At 41.9% G+C, this 16,588-nt stretch overlaps 1 protein-coding gene across 2 annotated transcripts in view; it reads left to right on the forward strand.

The window, feature by feature from the left end:
- ABCA1 (ATP binding cassette subfamily A member 1) overlaps nt 1-16,588 on the forward strand; it is an 83,358-nt gene that overhangs the window by 25,848 nt on the left and 40,922 nt on the right. For both annotated transcript variants that reach the window (XM_031059053.1, XM_005423579.3), the window contains exons 5-7: nt 2,234-2,355; nt 6,351-6,542; nt 13,674-13,760. In XM_031059053.1, coding sequence (XP_030914913.1) covers nt 2,234-2,355; nt 6,351-6,542; nt 13,674-13,760 — 401 coding nt within the window. The remainder of the gene's footprint in view (nt 1-2,233; nt 2,356-6,350; nt 6,543-13,673; nt 13,761-16,588) is intronic.

Genomic DNA, 16,588 nt, shown 5'->3' on the forward strand with positions numbered 1-16,588 from the left:
CCCTGACCAAGAAAATCATGCCTCCATGTGGGAAAAAACCTCAAAGCCAAACTCAGATAAAACAGACTAGCCAAACCAAAATGCAATACATCACTGAGGAAACAGAAAAGTGCTTGGCTACTATTTTTTTTCTTTCCATATGGCATGTGGTCCTTTAAGAGAAGCCTGAAAAATATCTTAAGTAGGGGCAGATTCAATGAAAAAGCTTGCAAACATCTGATCTCTGCATGCCATTATGCCTTCAGTCAGTCCCCCCTTTGTCCATCTCACTTTCTGAATAGTTGATGATCTCACCAAAAAATAAATAAGCTGCAGAAGTGTTTAGGGATTTTGGCACATGTAGAAAGTAACCAAGGAATCGGGGTGGGGGAAGTTTTTTCTCCACTTGCAGTGAAGCAGGGTGCTTTAGCCTCTTCTGGAAAGAGAAGGACTGTTTCATGTTATTGCAGGAGCCAGATATTTCCCCAGCCTTTTCCTAGGCAGGGAGTGGAGGTGATGGTAGATTTTGCTAGTGGGGTTCAAGTGGGGCGTTTGCACAGCATGCTCAAAACCAGCATATTCATGAGTGGTCCTGGTGCGTGGGAGAGAGGAAGGGGAGGGAGACACTTTTGCCCCAGAGTAACCTCCGCCTTGCCTCAGCTGAGGCGGGTGATTTACTTTTTCGTGTGGAACAAAAAGGCAACGGGGAATTTGTAACTGGATATGTAGATGAAGGAGCAATGACCGTCAGTAACCCCGTGCTGCAGGAGCAGAGCACGTGGTTCCTCCCCTTGCCGGCTCCTCCGCAGGATCAGCCTGGGAGGCAGAAGTGGCACCCGAACCGCAGAGTCTCCCTGTCACCTCCAGTGGCACCCTGAGTGCACACCATTCTTCTTCATGTTGGGGCCCATTAGTGGCAGTATCACCTGCCCAAGCTAAACCAAAGCCAACCAACAAAAAAAAACCCAAAAAAGCAAAAAAAACCAAAACACAAACCCCCCCCAACAAACAAACAAAAACAGAAAAAAAACCAACCCCAAAAACAAACAAGCAAAATCGCAACCAAAACACAAAATAACCAAGCGAAATCATAAAACCCCTCCTGTATAGGAGGTGGGGGAAAAGGTTGTTACAGCTGTCCCCTATAGGAGGATAAAGGTACAAGCCCCTGATTCCTCCATATCATTACTTTCTCTTTAGGGGTCATTGTTTTCAACTATTTGCTCTGGGTTGCAGCATCCTGTCTTCCTAAAGTAGAAAATACAGCATGACACCTAGCTAGTTGTACCTCAGTCTGGAAATCTTCGCTCTGGTAAATTCTGTAGGACTTGGTCTCTCACCTCTTCCTGGCGTAGGTGTTTTGCTCATCACTTCTTGTTTAAGCATTATGGAGATAGAATTGTCCTCTCTCTCTCTTAAAGAAAACAGCAACAAAAACCAAACCAAATCTTCAAAACACTGCTCTCTAAAACCAAACCCACACACAAAATTCAAGAAAACAACCCAAAACAGTGTCAGCTCTGAGCATCAGCTTCTAAAAGATCCAGTTTTGGTGGACTTTAGGTGGATTATTATTTCCAGATGGTTTCCCTTTGCTGTGATGTAGGTACAAATTTGTTTCAAAGTCAAGAGCTGAAACACTGATGGCTTGAGAAGGTGAAGCACTTGGGAAAGAAAATGGAAATAATGCTACAAATGTATTTTTTAATTCCAAGTAGCTAAGATTGTTTCCTAGATCTGTGATTCAGTATCATACCTGTGTGTCTGCATATGTCAGACTTTGAAATTAATGATAGAGTACATCAGCTGTTAAAATAATTAACTCAAGGCTAGTAAATCCCTTAGTGGTCCATGCACCAGCTCAGTCCCATGTTCAGTAACAACACAGGGATTAAGTGCTAATGCTGTAGTAGGTTTCAGATCAAGGGAGCAACTTGGTATGCCTTGCTTCTATGTATGTATGAGCAAATTGACCTGAAGTAATGATGCTAATGAGAGTTGGTTTTGAAGGTTGATTGCTTTTTTTGTTGTTGATTTGGGGTTTTATTTGAGACCAGGACATCATGGGTTGATATTTGTGAAGCCTGCCAAGTTTCAGAGCCCTTTACCAGCAGCTCCTCTTTCTTTTGCGCTATGGTTTGTGTAATTCCCTCTCCCCTATTTATCAGCTTGACTTTTCCTGTTCAGTGCTCTCACATGAGTTTCCTTTTGGCTTTGCCGTGACCAGAATTTTGCTTGTTTTGTCATTTTCCAGACTTGAAACTTCGGGATTTCCTGATTGAGAATGAGACATTCTCTGACTTCCTCCATCATAATGTGTCCATGCCATCATCTGCCGTAGAGGGGCTACTGGATGCAGGGGTCAACCTCCAGCAGGTAAAGAGTACTTTCAGCTCCTAACATAATGCTTATCTATTGTTTGTTTAGCTGCAGTGCCAAGATCCACAGTGCTGGACCCCTCTGCTATGTGCTGCAGAAACAGAGGAAAATGTATTCCCTGCTTGTGTCTTCCTTCTTGACCTCAATTTACTGTCTTATTTGATTTTAAGCTGTAAAAGGACACTGGGAACATAAGTAAATGTTTTGACCTGCATAAGAGAATAGTACCCTCAGGCTAAACTGAATTTCTTCCTTCCTCTTTTTTTAAAAAAATGGAAGTAAAGCATTAATTAAGCTGCTAGCCATGCCCTGACTGTTTTCAGCCACTCAGCCTGGACTGGAGCAGGGTTTCTAGGTCTTGCTCTGCCTTACATTCCTGTGCAGCAGAAGGAGCTCTACTTTTAGGTTTGTGGCCAATGCATTAAGACAGATATATTGTAAATTACATAGCACAAGAGTCCTGCTATCCTGGGTGCTCCATGATTGCAGTCACAAACATAGCGAGTGGTGACAGTGGGCTAGAGCCCCTTCATGAGATGGCTGTCATTGTCAAGCTTGTAACATGTTTTTTGCTAGGCTAGATGAATTGAGCCACCAGTATCCTTTCTAATGCAGAAGTCAGAACAGACTTCAAAGGAAGACCCCCAAGTTCTCTTGAAAGAATAAAAAAGTTGGTATGCAAAAGGAGGAGGAAATCTGTTTTGATCGTCAATTCCATATCGGATCTCTTATTGAAGTGGAATGGATTAATTGTCCTTTTAGTCTTTGTTTTCCTGTAGTTACAGATGCTGTCCCTCTTTGCACACATTGTCTTGTTCTTCAGTGAATTCTTCTAAGCCATTTGTTTTAGTGCGGTTTGATAAGTTATCCTACAAGTTAAGGATACATTCTAATAAAAAAAAAGTAAAGCAGAGAAAAAATTCTTACCCATTTTAGGCTTCAAGCTTTGTTTTACTTGAAAATAATTAGATTAAGACAGAATCACCCTACAGATGGTCCTGGGAGGGTAACTGGCAGACTGCAGCAACAGCATTCTTATCATTCTCCCTAAGTTAGTGGAGAGGCAAAAAGATTTTTCAGACAGGCAAAAACCGCAAAAAACCTCACTGTGCATTGTGCGACTGCCATTCTGTATTGGTTGTATAGGGAAGTGGAAGGAGGAAAAAAGCTTAGCTTTTATCTAAATAATGTGTCTGAAGGGTGGTGAAAGACTGGTCAGTAACCTTATTCTTCCTTGAATGCTTCAGGCTGTGCTCTTGTGTAATTCTTGAGCAGATTCTGCTAAGGCGCTGAGAGTGATGCTACTAAGTCATAACAGCATTCTGTGCTTAGGGACAGCAAGAAGAGCTAATCTTAGCACCAGGATGTTAAACTGCAGAGCAGAGCAGTGGCCCACAAAATTTTCTATGAGCAATTTTCTAATACAGATGGTAACTAGAGATGCAGACCTCTCCCTTACTGCAGAAGGACTTTATCTGACTCACAAAATGGACATCTTTGATTTCACTGGAGATCTGGTTTGGAGATCTGACCTCACTGCTGAGCTGCTTAGTGACTTCAGTATTAATAGGCAGTATTTTTTAGGTCTCTGAATGAGTGGGTCGCAACTTCATTCAGAAGTCATGTGGTAAAAGGGCCTATCCAGAGTATGCCAACCTTTTGCAGCAAATACAGCCTGCTTCTGCTGTCTGTTGGTGCCTGGGGTTGTTCAGTAAGGCCAGAAGTTATGCTACACAATCAAGTAAGGAACTGGAGTCTCCAAGGAGATGGGGACTGTTCACTGCTGTTACTGTAATGACAGCACTCCAGTATGTCCAGCAGGGTTGTGTATCTGGCATACTGAAATTAGTGCAAAGAGATCAAAGCGACCAAAGCCTTGTCTTGATGGACATGTTACTTCCTGGGGCTGAGTGGCTTGGCCTTGTGTTTTTCCAGTTGTGGTAGGTGTGCTCAGAAGGGTGTGGGATTTGGAAGATGCTTGGGTCAGCAGTGGGCAGGCAGCTGTGTAATTAAGCCTGGTATGCTGCAGTTGTCCAGGTGTGGCGAGACAGTTCTTGTGTGGGAGGTGGGAATAGGTCCTGTCCCTCTGAAAAGTTGAAGGCGCAGCGAGGTCCTGGGCCAGTGCTGCAGCATGATGCATTGCCTATCAGTGAAGAGTAAATAGTAATGGCCAGTGCATATTCTGCTTGGAACAAATCTCTGTTTCATGAAGCAGGAAAAGTCCCAAGGAGAGAATTATATGACATGTAAGGACAGAACAATTACCTATGACTACTTTCAGGCGTGAGCCTGGCATTTTGAGAGTCCTTAGGGGACTAAACCTGTCATTTAAGATGTATTTTGCCTGCTGAAGACACCATGGGTTCAGATGACTGCAAATGGTTAGAGAACTTGCTGACTTGGGGAGACTAGGTACTTTAGGATGGATAGATAGGATGTTTTTTGTAAGGTCTCATGCTCTGGATGTCAGTGCTTGAAAAGGGCAGCTTCTCACCAAAAGAGCCTAAACTCTGTGTGAAAAAGGTGGACATTTTCAGAGTGGTGGAAGGTTGATCATCTTCACTCACTTTTTGTGAGTGAACACTGAGGCACTGGGAGTCGCTGTTTTTTCTATATGGTCCAACCTGGAAAGCTTGTTCTGGGAGTGTTATTTCAGTGCCCCACAAATATCTCCTTTTCAGCATGACTATAACATTGGTAGTAGTATCTCTACTGGCAAGAAAAAAAGCACTCCAAATTTTAAAAAGGCAAATCTTCTGATGTCAGAGCTGTGTGGCATTGAAAGATCTGATTTTTGGCATATGGATACGGGCCAAAGTTAAAGGTTTGTTATGAGTATGGCATTAAAAATCCCTTCTCTCTCCTGTCAGTTCAATTTGCTTGTTTCCTGAATGTAATGCAGTTTTCCCCCCTGATTGTGCATACCCCTTTGGTTTTGACAGATGAAAAGTTTCAGACTTACTAGCCTGGTTCAGGAGCTGCTAACTCTTCTGGAATGTAGATCAATCCTCTTTAGTTGTTGTAAGTTGGGCAATGCACTTATGAAATGACAGAAAGAAGAAATTAAGTATACAGTTGTTGTTACCTGTGCATTTACAGTAAAATGGTTCCATCTGTCTAGCCCCGAGGCAAACCAAAGTTTCTTTTCAATAGTAGACTCTGGATTTTTCCTTGTTTATCACCTTTGAGAAGTATGCAGCTTTTTGGCATGGACTCCATTGTTCAGCAAAGATGAAGCTGGTAACTGACCTTATTAAAAGAATTTGTTTATCAGGTCTGAAACAGTCTGGTGATAACTCAGAGGGATTTTATCAATTTCGTTAATAAGGTGATTGCATGTGGATTAGGAAACATTATTGACAAGGAAACCATTACCTTAAGAAAAATATGCCTAGACTCTAGGATCTTATCTCATTTGTTGCAGCCAGTAAGATAACTTTTTTTTTTGCTGATACATTGTCTGCTCAAAAACACTGTAAAACGTTTGTCTCAGCAGTTAGTGAGTACATACTTCAGAGTTAAGGGAGATGATTTTGACTCATTTCTGCATAGAAAATGTGGCTGGCAGATATGTCTAAGTAGTTTGGGACATAGGTCTTTTGCCCTTCACGTAGATTTGCCAGACTTGTATCTGGTCACAAGCCTTGTTTTTTTCAATGTGGCTCATTTCCCAGAAAACTGAACGTTAGGCAATGCATGTACCCTTGGTTGGAGGAAATGGCTGCTGTGAAGGACAGGATCGCAGCTGCTTTGTGCATATTTGCAGGAGAGTGAAGAGGGACCTGCCTCCCCCAGGGCTTCTCTCCCATGTTCTCGGCTGGGAAGGATTTTTCTTGGAACTGAGTTGCATATGAATAACGGCTGCTCAGCCTGTAGGGAAGAATGCCCCCTCACCTTTATCTGGAAATGTTATGAATGGCTTGCTTTGTTGAGCAATAACCAATTTTTTTGTTGAAGTTTTACATGAAGGCATGCTTTTCCCACTTTCATAGGTCATTGTGTCTGGTTATCGAATGCGACTGAGAGATCTCTGCAATAGCTCAACATCATCTGAATTTCTAATGATCCAAAATCAGACGGCAACCATAGATTCTGAAGCCTTCATTTGCACCTTGTCAAAGGAAAAACTCCATGCAGCTGAGCAAGTCTTCCGTGCTAACCTGAATCCTTTGAAGCCTCTTCAGGTGAGTTCACTGGCTGCACCAGTGAGTGTCTGTCGTTGACACAGTGACATTTTCCATGTCTTTCATTCTAGGAACTCATCCCTGCATTTCCAGAACTGCTTAGAGGCAATTAGAAATGAGAAGGATGGTTACTCTTCATCATGGGAGCATGAACAACATGCTTCTTCCTGTCATTGTTATCCTTCCTGTTCAGTCTGCTACTTGCACAGCACAAGTGTGTGGGGTCTGTAGTTCAGTTTGTCAAGAGGAAAGTCTTTATGCTCCAGAGTAACAGTCTCTTGGTTGTCCTTGTGTTTTAGTCAAATGTTGTATCTTGGCTGGAATGAGTCCAACTATAAGCCTGACTTTGCTGAGTGCTAAAACTACTGCTCTCTGCCCTTAGCACGGGGCCACTGAGTACAGAAGTTTCTAGCCACTGACGGGCCACAACCTTTAAGCAAGTTTAAATCATATGAAGCAGAGTCAAGTTTTAAAGTCCTGTTTCAAAAATCAACCAATGGAATGGGTATTGGGGAAAGAATTCATTGAACTTCAAGAAAATATATTATTTACAGAGTAACTGGAGACTAGAGTAGACTTGGATCTAGGAAAATCCAATAGTGTTTTGCTACAGATCTGCAATATCTGTTAAAATATGGAAGTTTGAGGAATTCAGTGCTAGAAATGACAGTAGAGTGAAGAAGGGACCACAGAACCAACTCTGTTCCCCACTAAAACAAATATTCTTTTGTCTGCTGTGTGAGATTTCAGATTTGGTGAGTCTTTCAGTACTCAAAGTCATGTACCACTTGCTTGGCTTTGTCCCCAGTCAAAGAGGGTCATTATCAAGCACTGGAATCATATTTCTCTCCTGCACACTGTGTCTCAGTCAATGACTTCTTCTCTCCACAGCTCATCATCTGCTTTCCACGTGTCCTCCATCTGCACTTTGTCTTTGCTGCTGGAAGAGCAAGACAACCCATAAGCAATAAGAGATGGGGTGACAGCACTAAAATCATAACAGAGATGGGCTGTTTGGAGAGGACTCACTATAACTTCTCTACTTGTCTTCAGTTGTATATGTATATGCACATATATACATAATTTACATTAAACCATTCAGAGGTGCTAGAATTCTGGGATCTGAGGGGGCTGAAAATAGCCAGCTATTGTACCACTCAGAATTGGTTTTTTGGGCCCTGTGGAGACTGTCTTGCTTTTCTTATTTATGGAAGCTTCTGCAGCTTAGCTGACAGAAGCAGATACTGAGTGTCTGTGTTTTAGGTCTATATTGTTTGTGGGTGAAAGGAAACACTCAGAAGCCACTTTGTGCCTCTTGGCAACAGCAGTATAGATTTAAGACATTATGTGCAGCTTTGGGGGGCTTCTGAGAAGCTGGCTCACGATCTTGTCGTTAAGGGGAAAAAAAGCAGGAGTGCGGAAGCCAGCAGTTCTAAACCTGCTGTTGTTTGGTAAAGGTCCGCAGTTTTCCTCAGAAGTGTGTCACAGTGTATCTGGTAGTTAAGTTGCTGTAATGCATCAGTGAGTGAAACAAAAACTAACTGGTTTCAATGTGGCCAGACAAAATGGATAAATTAACTGTAGGATCACAAGCAACACATTTGAAACTTAGTGTCTTTAGAGGCTAAAAAGTGCCCTGACCTGCAGTAACATCCTTGAACAAAGACGGAACTTTCTCCTCGTGAACAAAGGAGGCTTTTGACGCAGCTTATTGAAGGCATCATGTGTCAAATCTTGGACATGCACACTGAATATAGCATGCTCTGTATCTACTACAGAGTCTGTAAACCAATGCCAGCAATTTGTCAAGTTTTTGGGGTTTTTTTTGTTTTTGTTTTTGTTTTTTGTCTGAATCCCTTTGATGTACTTCACAGCAAGGCATTTCAGTAAACAAAGTAAGGGCCAAGTCAAATGCAGGTGCAACAGTAATTTGGAGACAGGTTTTTCGCTTATGTGATTGGACATGGGCTTCACTGATTGCGCTGTTTTGTGATTTATGGGGAGGCAGCATCTTAGTACAAGGAGGTTAATACAAGGGCTTGCAACTGTGTGCAAGAACTCTGTAAATTCAACACCAAGGGCTTGAATTGTAAACTGGAAATTTGTGCCTTTCTGATATCTGGACAGTTAAGTGGCTACAGTTTCTTGAAATGTCTTAATACATATGACTTAGCCTGACATCCACCTGCTTGTTTTTTTCCCCACTTCATTCCTGTTTGTTATTCCCTCTGCAAGATGATGCAGTAAATTTCATCATGGAATTGATCCGGATTAAAAATGGCTGACCTGATTGTATGTTTACACAAATATTTATGCTAAAACATGAGGAGGAGTGTGCAAGATTTAGAGCCCTATGATCAGGGAGTGAGTGTGTGGGCTGAGACCCTGATGATAACACTCAGTTCTGCTGGCTTAAATGTATGTGCATTTGCAGCTTCAGGGAAATGCTAAGTGTTCTAAGTAGCTCTCAAAAATGTAGTAATTACTAGTAAATTATGGACAGATCAGGGTTTTAAAACATAAAGCGCATGCATGATGAAATGCATGACCTCTAAATGTCGCAGCACTGTTTTTATAAAAAGAAAGACAAGGAATAAACATTTTACGTACATGCTCCTCAGTTCTATCCAGTATGCATTGAGTGTTGCCCGAAGGACAGTGATACAGTTAAAATAAGAATTTCTAAATAAAATTTCACACTAGGATTCTAGTTCTGTCTCTGATCTTTTGTATTGCATGGATTTAGCCTGTTCTGTAGGATGCAAAAACAGAGCCAAGCACATGGAAGTATGGTAGGGAGGTTAAAGTCTGTGTCCTTACTCTTTTTCTTGTAAGAACCTACTTGAGGCAGGCTGTTCAAATCAAAACTCAGCAGAAAGTCTGGATGTGATCATGGGGCACCAAGGTGGAGGATCAACTTTCCTTCTGAGTGTTCACTCCATGAGATGGAAAAAGTGTTTCAAAAAGTCCCTACTCCATGGCCCATGTCTTAATCGGCATCCATTCTCTGAAGGCTTTTGACCAACAATACTATAGGACATAGCTTATTGTACAAGCCTCTTGTGGACACATAATCTCTTCTTGAGGCTTGCCTTGCACTGACTGAGCGAGACTGAGGCAGGAGAAGCTGGTTTGAGAACAGCAGTGAAGCATATGACTGCATATTATATATGATTTCATGCATGCAAATTTCCTTCCTGGCTTTCTCCTCGTGGTTGGCCAGCAATTGTCCCCTAGCGGAACTATGCAGTTTGGGAAAGGCTAACAAGAGCAATGGCAATAAGTTCCCAGCCATTACCACACAGTGGAGTGGGACATTTCTGTCTGTCTTATATCATAGAAGTACCTGTTTTTATATCCTTCTGCAAATCTCCCCAGTTTTGAATGTAATTTGGTGGGCAAAGGTTAAATGATAATTCAGATTGCTCCTGTGGGATTTCATCTCTCAGACAGCACTGCCTAATAAGGGCTTTGCACTACTCACTTCCAGTGGTATGGATCTGTAATAAGCCATAAATATGCTGTGGCTTGTCTACTACAGTGGTCCTTGAAAGACTGTGGGTGAGCACATGAAAATCCAATTGTTTCTTTTTCCCTCTGTAATATGGGTGGTATTTTGTCAAATGGCTAGCATGAATTAAGCATTAGATAATAAATGCATTGCAGTTGAAAAATGGTTTTTAGAAAAGATCTCCTGATGTAAATATATGCTACAACTGAATTCATAGCTTTCCTTCGTCTTTTGAGGGTGTTTTCAGTCAAGTACAATGATATCGTCCTTTTAAACAGTGGAGGTTTGAGGCTTCCACTCTCAGGAAACAAGAGCAGAAGCTTAAAGCATGTGATTTTTCTGCAGAGGCCAGTGGAAAGTTTCTGGTAAGACCAGTATAAAGCTGTAATAACTATTTCAAAACAAATGTGGCAGAGTTATCTTCATTAAGGAGAAACAGTCAGCTGTATGATGCAGACTGAATTTTGGCTGAATGCTTTGACTTCCCAACACTTGAAGCCCATGCATTCTCATGTTTGTTAAATCAGATTTGTCCATCTCCCATAAGTGTCATTTGAATTTATTCAAGGCTTGTCCTTCAACTCTAGCCATCTCAGGTATTTGTCACTAGAGCAAATCTTGCAGCCTGCCCATACAAGCACACAGAGTCCCCCCCAGTGCACTCAGTACTTCAAGAGTATTATGATATTGGCTGCCCCAAAAGACAAATTTAGTGACTTTCTAGCCACTACCACAGTAATTGTAGAGGGCAGTTGTGTTCAAAACCTGCCAGATGTTTGTCTTTCCACAGTGTGCCTAGAACAGACAGGTGATGTTTTTGCAGCACATTGCCAGTAAATGAGTCATTGCCCTTCCCAGCCCCTAGATGTTGTGTGAGTATCTGATAAAGACAGTCCTACAGTAGGAACAGTCTTCCTGGATATACTCTGGATCTAGAGGTTTCTTATTAATGGAATTAACTACTTAGTGAGTCACGACAAAGATGTATATTACAGGGAAATTAATGACATGTTCATCTGTTCAAAGACTGGCCCTTGTGACTGATCTTTTGTTATTGTCTCTGGTCGTGACTTATGAGAGGCTTCCTGAGTGGGCTTTGAGGTTGAAGAAGGGGTAGAGAGAGTAAAGCTTCCTCCATATAAATGGTACTATTGCAAGTTCTGGTGAGAAATGATCTTCAAATAATACGAGTTTGTTAGGGAGGAAAGGTCAGGGTGCTGTGGTATGAAAGGATAGATGGATACTCCTCACATTTCAGAGTAAGGTTTGCAAGCTCCTGGAATCGCCTAAGATGTACAAGGCAAAAGTCCTGTTAGGCTCAGTGTCTTTGACTTATAATCCATCAGTGGCCCTGAATGGAGGCATGTGAAAGGATGCAGCCACTGGGCAAGCACATAACATTTCTTCAGTGTAATGTGCTGTTCTTCAGTAGCTTGCAACCCAGACTTTCTCATGTGCTGATGGAATCTTGTTGTTTATTAGCATTTGGTAAGATTGTTATGTTCAATTTGTTCTTTTGAGTCTTTCTCAAACTCACAATACTTTCAGCATTGTGTAGAGTCTACTGATTTTTTTTTTCTGTTTTGACTAAGTTGCATATGCAGAAGCTCCTTTAGTTTTGTTTTAAACTGATCATTTCACTGGAAGTTTTCTAGCTCTGTATGACGAGGCACAGAAGGCAGTCATCCCACTACCATTCCTCATCTCACTTGTAAGTCTACAGACCTTTGTCATAACCTCTGTTTGTCCTTACTCATCCAATTGTAAGAACTGGGGTCTATTGTTCTTCCTTCAAAAACCATTCTTACCTTGAATCATGGCCTTTGTCTGTACCTGAGCTCCTTCAGAGATGGAGAACCCAAAACTGCACATACTGCTTGAGAACCAGGATTGCATTGTGTATTTATGTCAATACTGATCTGGTTTATGACTGTATTTCTAAGATCTCTCTTTTTGAGTGGAATTAGCTAATTCAGAACCATACAAGGGGTATCTTAAGGTGGAACTGTCTTTTCCCTATGTACTTTACTTTGCAGTGCTGAATTTTGTCTGGCACTTTGTAACAGTGTGTCAGTAGGAGGATGTTCACTAATCCTTTGCAATTGGATTTTGACTTTTCACTGTTCTGAACCAATTAGTATCTTCAGAAAACTCTTCCTCATCCACTCTGTCCCCGAATCACCTCTGAATGCAGTGAACACAAATCTGTGTAGAGATTGATGAATATATATAAATATGGAGCTGAACAAACACTTCTCTTGTTATGCATGAACCTGGAACTTTATACGTCATCTTAACTGCTAAAGTTATAGTGGTAGAGCAGATAAGTAGCTTTGATATTTGCTGGCTAAATTTCTTTAACTATATCTTGAAGATCTAAGCTGTGGGATATTTAATTGCTTTTCTCCTAGATGATATGTTTTTATTTATCCAAACCGTAAGGACTGCATTTAGTAGAGATCCATAGAGGTTAGAGAATCCTCCCTGAATTTGCAGCTGGCTTTGGAACAAAAACTAACTGTGCATTCAGGAAAGTTTTAAACATCCCAGCAGATCAGCAGAACAGTGCCCATTTACAACAGCTGGCACTGACCAGGTCTTACCCTTCTGCAGCAGATCAAGCAGAACAAATTAAAACTTCCAGACTTTGTTTCCAGAAATTGCCCCAGGAAAGATGTGAAAAGGAAGAGATTCAGCTCAAAAGATATGTGCTGAAATCAAGGGCCTTGGCTGTTCATCTGTGTGTTGCAGTGATATAACTTTAGTGTGCTTTCAAATTCTGCAACGAGCTACTAATATGAAATCTTAGGAGTTTGTTTTAATCTTCATTCCTTTGAAACAAGGGTTGTGCCCAAATGTTTTTCATGCAAGACAATCCAGATATGTGAATGAAAGGGAAAAAGAACCCCACAAACCAAACTCCAGGCCACCAGTTACATGTAGAGGAGTTGGAAACAAGGAGTTGTCTTCAATGTAACTTCCTGCTAGAGAAAATTGTTTCCTGAAAGCTATGCCTTCCACTTCTGGAAGCCTATCAGTCTTGCTCTTTGGTGACAGTACATGCCAGCTATTTCCTGGAAGCTGTTGGTTTTAAAATACACCCTTGGCTTGGATAAAGGATATCAAGACCTAATAGGAGGACTTTAGTGATAATGTACACTGCAGCAGGGAGTCCTTTGTATCTGAGTATCTTTGTATCTGTGTAGTCTCACTGAAAACTTGTACCCACCAAATTGTCTTTTTCTCCACTGTACTGACTTTGCATCCCCTTCTTAGCACTGGCTTGTGGAATTTCACGTGCTGTCCTGTAGACTGTGCTTGTTTTGTGACCTGGAATGTGAGTAATCCTTTGCGTTGTAAGGGTATGTGCATGCATTTAACATTTTGTTGGTATGGTTCTGATTATGGCATCTGTGTAGAAGAGAAAGGGGTGATCCTATCACATTGCAGGGTGCAGAAGCCCATGGTATTTTAAGTTCAATGTTACACAGAAAGCCAGCTCCGTCTTCCCCACCAGTGTAAACAGTCCTAACTGCTCTATGCAAGAATGCTTACAAAAGTTTAATCTCTTCATTTGTGCTTTGCAGTAACTTCTAGTTTCCTTTTCTCTCTTCCTGCAGAGACAACTTTCTTTCAATTCCTCCTTGTGGGATCTGTCAGAAACTGTGGAAACTTTGAGAGAGAGCATTGGGAAGCTTGTTAAAGAGGTAAGAAGAGCCTTTTGTGTAAGGAGAACACATCACTGTGGTTGCTATCTTAGCCTGTGATCAAGTACAAGAAGCAGCTTATAGTCAAATCCCTGGCTTGTTTTGAAACTTTTCCCCATCCTACAGCTGTTTTCCCTGTGTGCAGGCAGCATGCACTTTGCAACCTCTTGGCACTTCAAGTTATAAATACCATAACAGGAATTAGGACATTTTCTGTAGTGTTTTGTCTTCTCAGCAGTAGCACAACAGTTGGGCTTGCAGTACATCTGCTGCTATGTAGTGCCTTGCAAACTACATATTGAGGCTTTCTTTTTATTTTTTCTCATCTAGTCGCCAACCCACATCAGGGTTATTAATTGGTTGTATCTCCTGGGTTTCTTGTGCAGTGAGGGTATGGCATGTGGAAAAGGTGCTGTGGCTGTTATAGTTTAAATTAGTAATGGTAGGTTACTGTTTCCTCTTTATCTATCTTACTTTTTGGGCCAGAGATTGTTTTCCAGTCTTGTGGGGCACTCAGCACAGTGACATCACAACACTAAAAAAACCAGTGATTTGCACAGTTAAATTGACATTCTAGAGACTGCAAGTATTTGTTTTTGCAGGTGAAATGATGGATTAAGAAAAAAAGCCCTGCATACCTAAGTTTGAATCAGAAGTCCAAATCTGGAGGAGTAGAGGGTGGGTGTTGAGCCAGAAACTTATCCTAGTTTTTTTTGTCCGGCTTTGACTTTGAAATGCTGCTGTTAGTCAAAAACATTCTCTCCCTGGAGCAGAAATCACAACCATCTAAGCTAAACAGTGCCGCCGCCTCCATCTAAGCTAAACAATGCCGCCGCCTCCTCCTCCCTTCGCTAGTCTTCCGCCTTTGCATCAGAGCGAGAGAGCTCTGCGCCGTGAACGACAGTAACCTCTGGGAGCATGCACAAGAGTGGGTCACTCCAGGTTAGCCTGCGCCTCTCTCCCACGGAGGGGCAGCTGCTGGGAGCCTGTGCCATGCCAGCCAACAATTCCTGGCATGCACCGCTCCCTGAGTCCTACGACCTGCTGCGCAGTTCCCTTCACATTGAAATTAATATGATTCCAGGATCAGCTTCAGTTAGGACCATGGAAGAGCTTTTGCTGCTAGCAGGGAGGCTGCCCTTCAGAGTTTGACTACAGCTGTTTCCTGTTACGTCATTTAAGCTTGGCTTTTCTTCTTGTCTGGGATAAAAATAATTGAAACCACGTGATACTCAGTTTGCTGATGTGGCCGAAAACGTCCCAGGGTAACGTGCCTTTTGCTTGGCAGCTGTTTTGGGCACAACTACCTTTTATTCTGCCCTGCTGTGCAAACAAAGGCAGCATTTTGCTCTGTGTACAGCATGAGCTGCTCCAGATGGCTTGACCTGAAGTTACTTCTTATTGTCTGTCAGGCGGATTTTTGTGTGAAAAGGAGGGACTTGCTCCCTTGTTTCAAAGGGCAGCAGCTTGAGGGGGTGGAGAGAACTATTGTTTGTGCCATGTCTAGGAGCCTTTCTAGCAGGGAATTTTAATTAGAAAATGGTCTGAACAAAATATTTGTCTTGGAGTATGGGGATTGATTGGATCTGTGTCTTTGGACTCTTTAAATCAACTTTTTGGAAGGCAGATTAAACACCAAGAGCAAGGATAACTATTTAGATATACTTATGGAGCCAGGTCTGATATCTGGAAGAAGAAAGTGCTTAGTAACCCTTCACATTTGACATATTTGCTTGCAGAGGTGTAAAAAGATCAGCTCTGCATGTAAATCGTGGAGATGCTGGTACCAAAGATGAAACAGAGTTCCTTGCTCAAGCTGTTCCAAATAATTTGTAGAAATGTGTTTGTAAATGCAATCCCTCTTTAAGATGGTTAGTATTTCATATGTTCATGGGAATCATCTGCACTTCCTATTTAAGTACCTTTGCTTATCATGTTAGGGAGTTTATGGTGCTTTACCTGAAGCAGCTGCCTTTTTGCTGAGCAAAAATGAGCTCTTTTAGCTAAGATACCAAAAACGCCCTGAGGCATCCCTTTGAATTGCACACTCAAATTATCACACCTGAAATGCAGCCTTGGCCTTTTGGGTGAGGAATCATCAAATCCAAACATCTGCATGAACATATGTAACAAACAAAACCAATTTTGTGACAGTTTTCATTCATGTTACGTGATGCTAGTGTCCTGTAGATCACCCTGAACCTGGAGCCAGGTTGAGTGGTGCCAGGCTGCAGGCAAAGGCACCAGTGAGTAGCAAAGAAGTGAAAGTACACTGGAATCAGTCAATCTGGATATTTGTACTCAGACTTCTGCTGTTCTCACAGCTGTCTTGCATTGTATCAGTGTGTCATGTGCTCTTAGGCATCTGAAAATAGAGGCTCCTTGTGTAGGTAGCTGTTGTTTAGCATGAAGAATTTTTCTCCAGATGTTGACACATCTAAAACATGCGCAGATGGGTCAGGTTTACCTCCCAGTGTAAGGCCAAAGAGTCTTGAGTGTGCTTTCCTTGGGTGAACTTGGATTGGTTGTTCCAGCACACTGCTGCTTTCAGCATTGTTGCTGGCTGGCTTTAGCAGCTGGCTTTAACAGCTGTCTTAGACTTTGATTATCTGCATTTATTTAAACAGTGGTGGTACACCAATGCACTGTGAGCAAAAGTGGCAGATGGTCTTTGACTCTCTTATTGTTTCTGAAAAAACAGCAGTTGGAACACAGCATTTGAAGTTGCTTCTGAGATGCAGTTGACGAGCAGTTACAAATAGGTGTCTCAGCAGCTCTGCTAACCCTGTTAAGTGAATGTGCCTGTTCTGGACAGTGCAGTAAGAACC

Source organism: Geospiza fortis, unplaced genomic scaffold (genome assembly GCF_000277835.1).
Source record: "Geospiza fortis unplaced genomic scaffold, GeoFor_1.0 scaffold167, whole genome shotgun sequence".
Lineage (NCBI taxonomy): Eukaryota > Metazoa > Chordata > Aves > Passeriformes > Thraupidae > Geospiza > Geospiza fortis.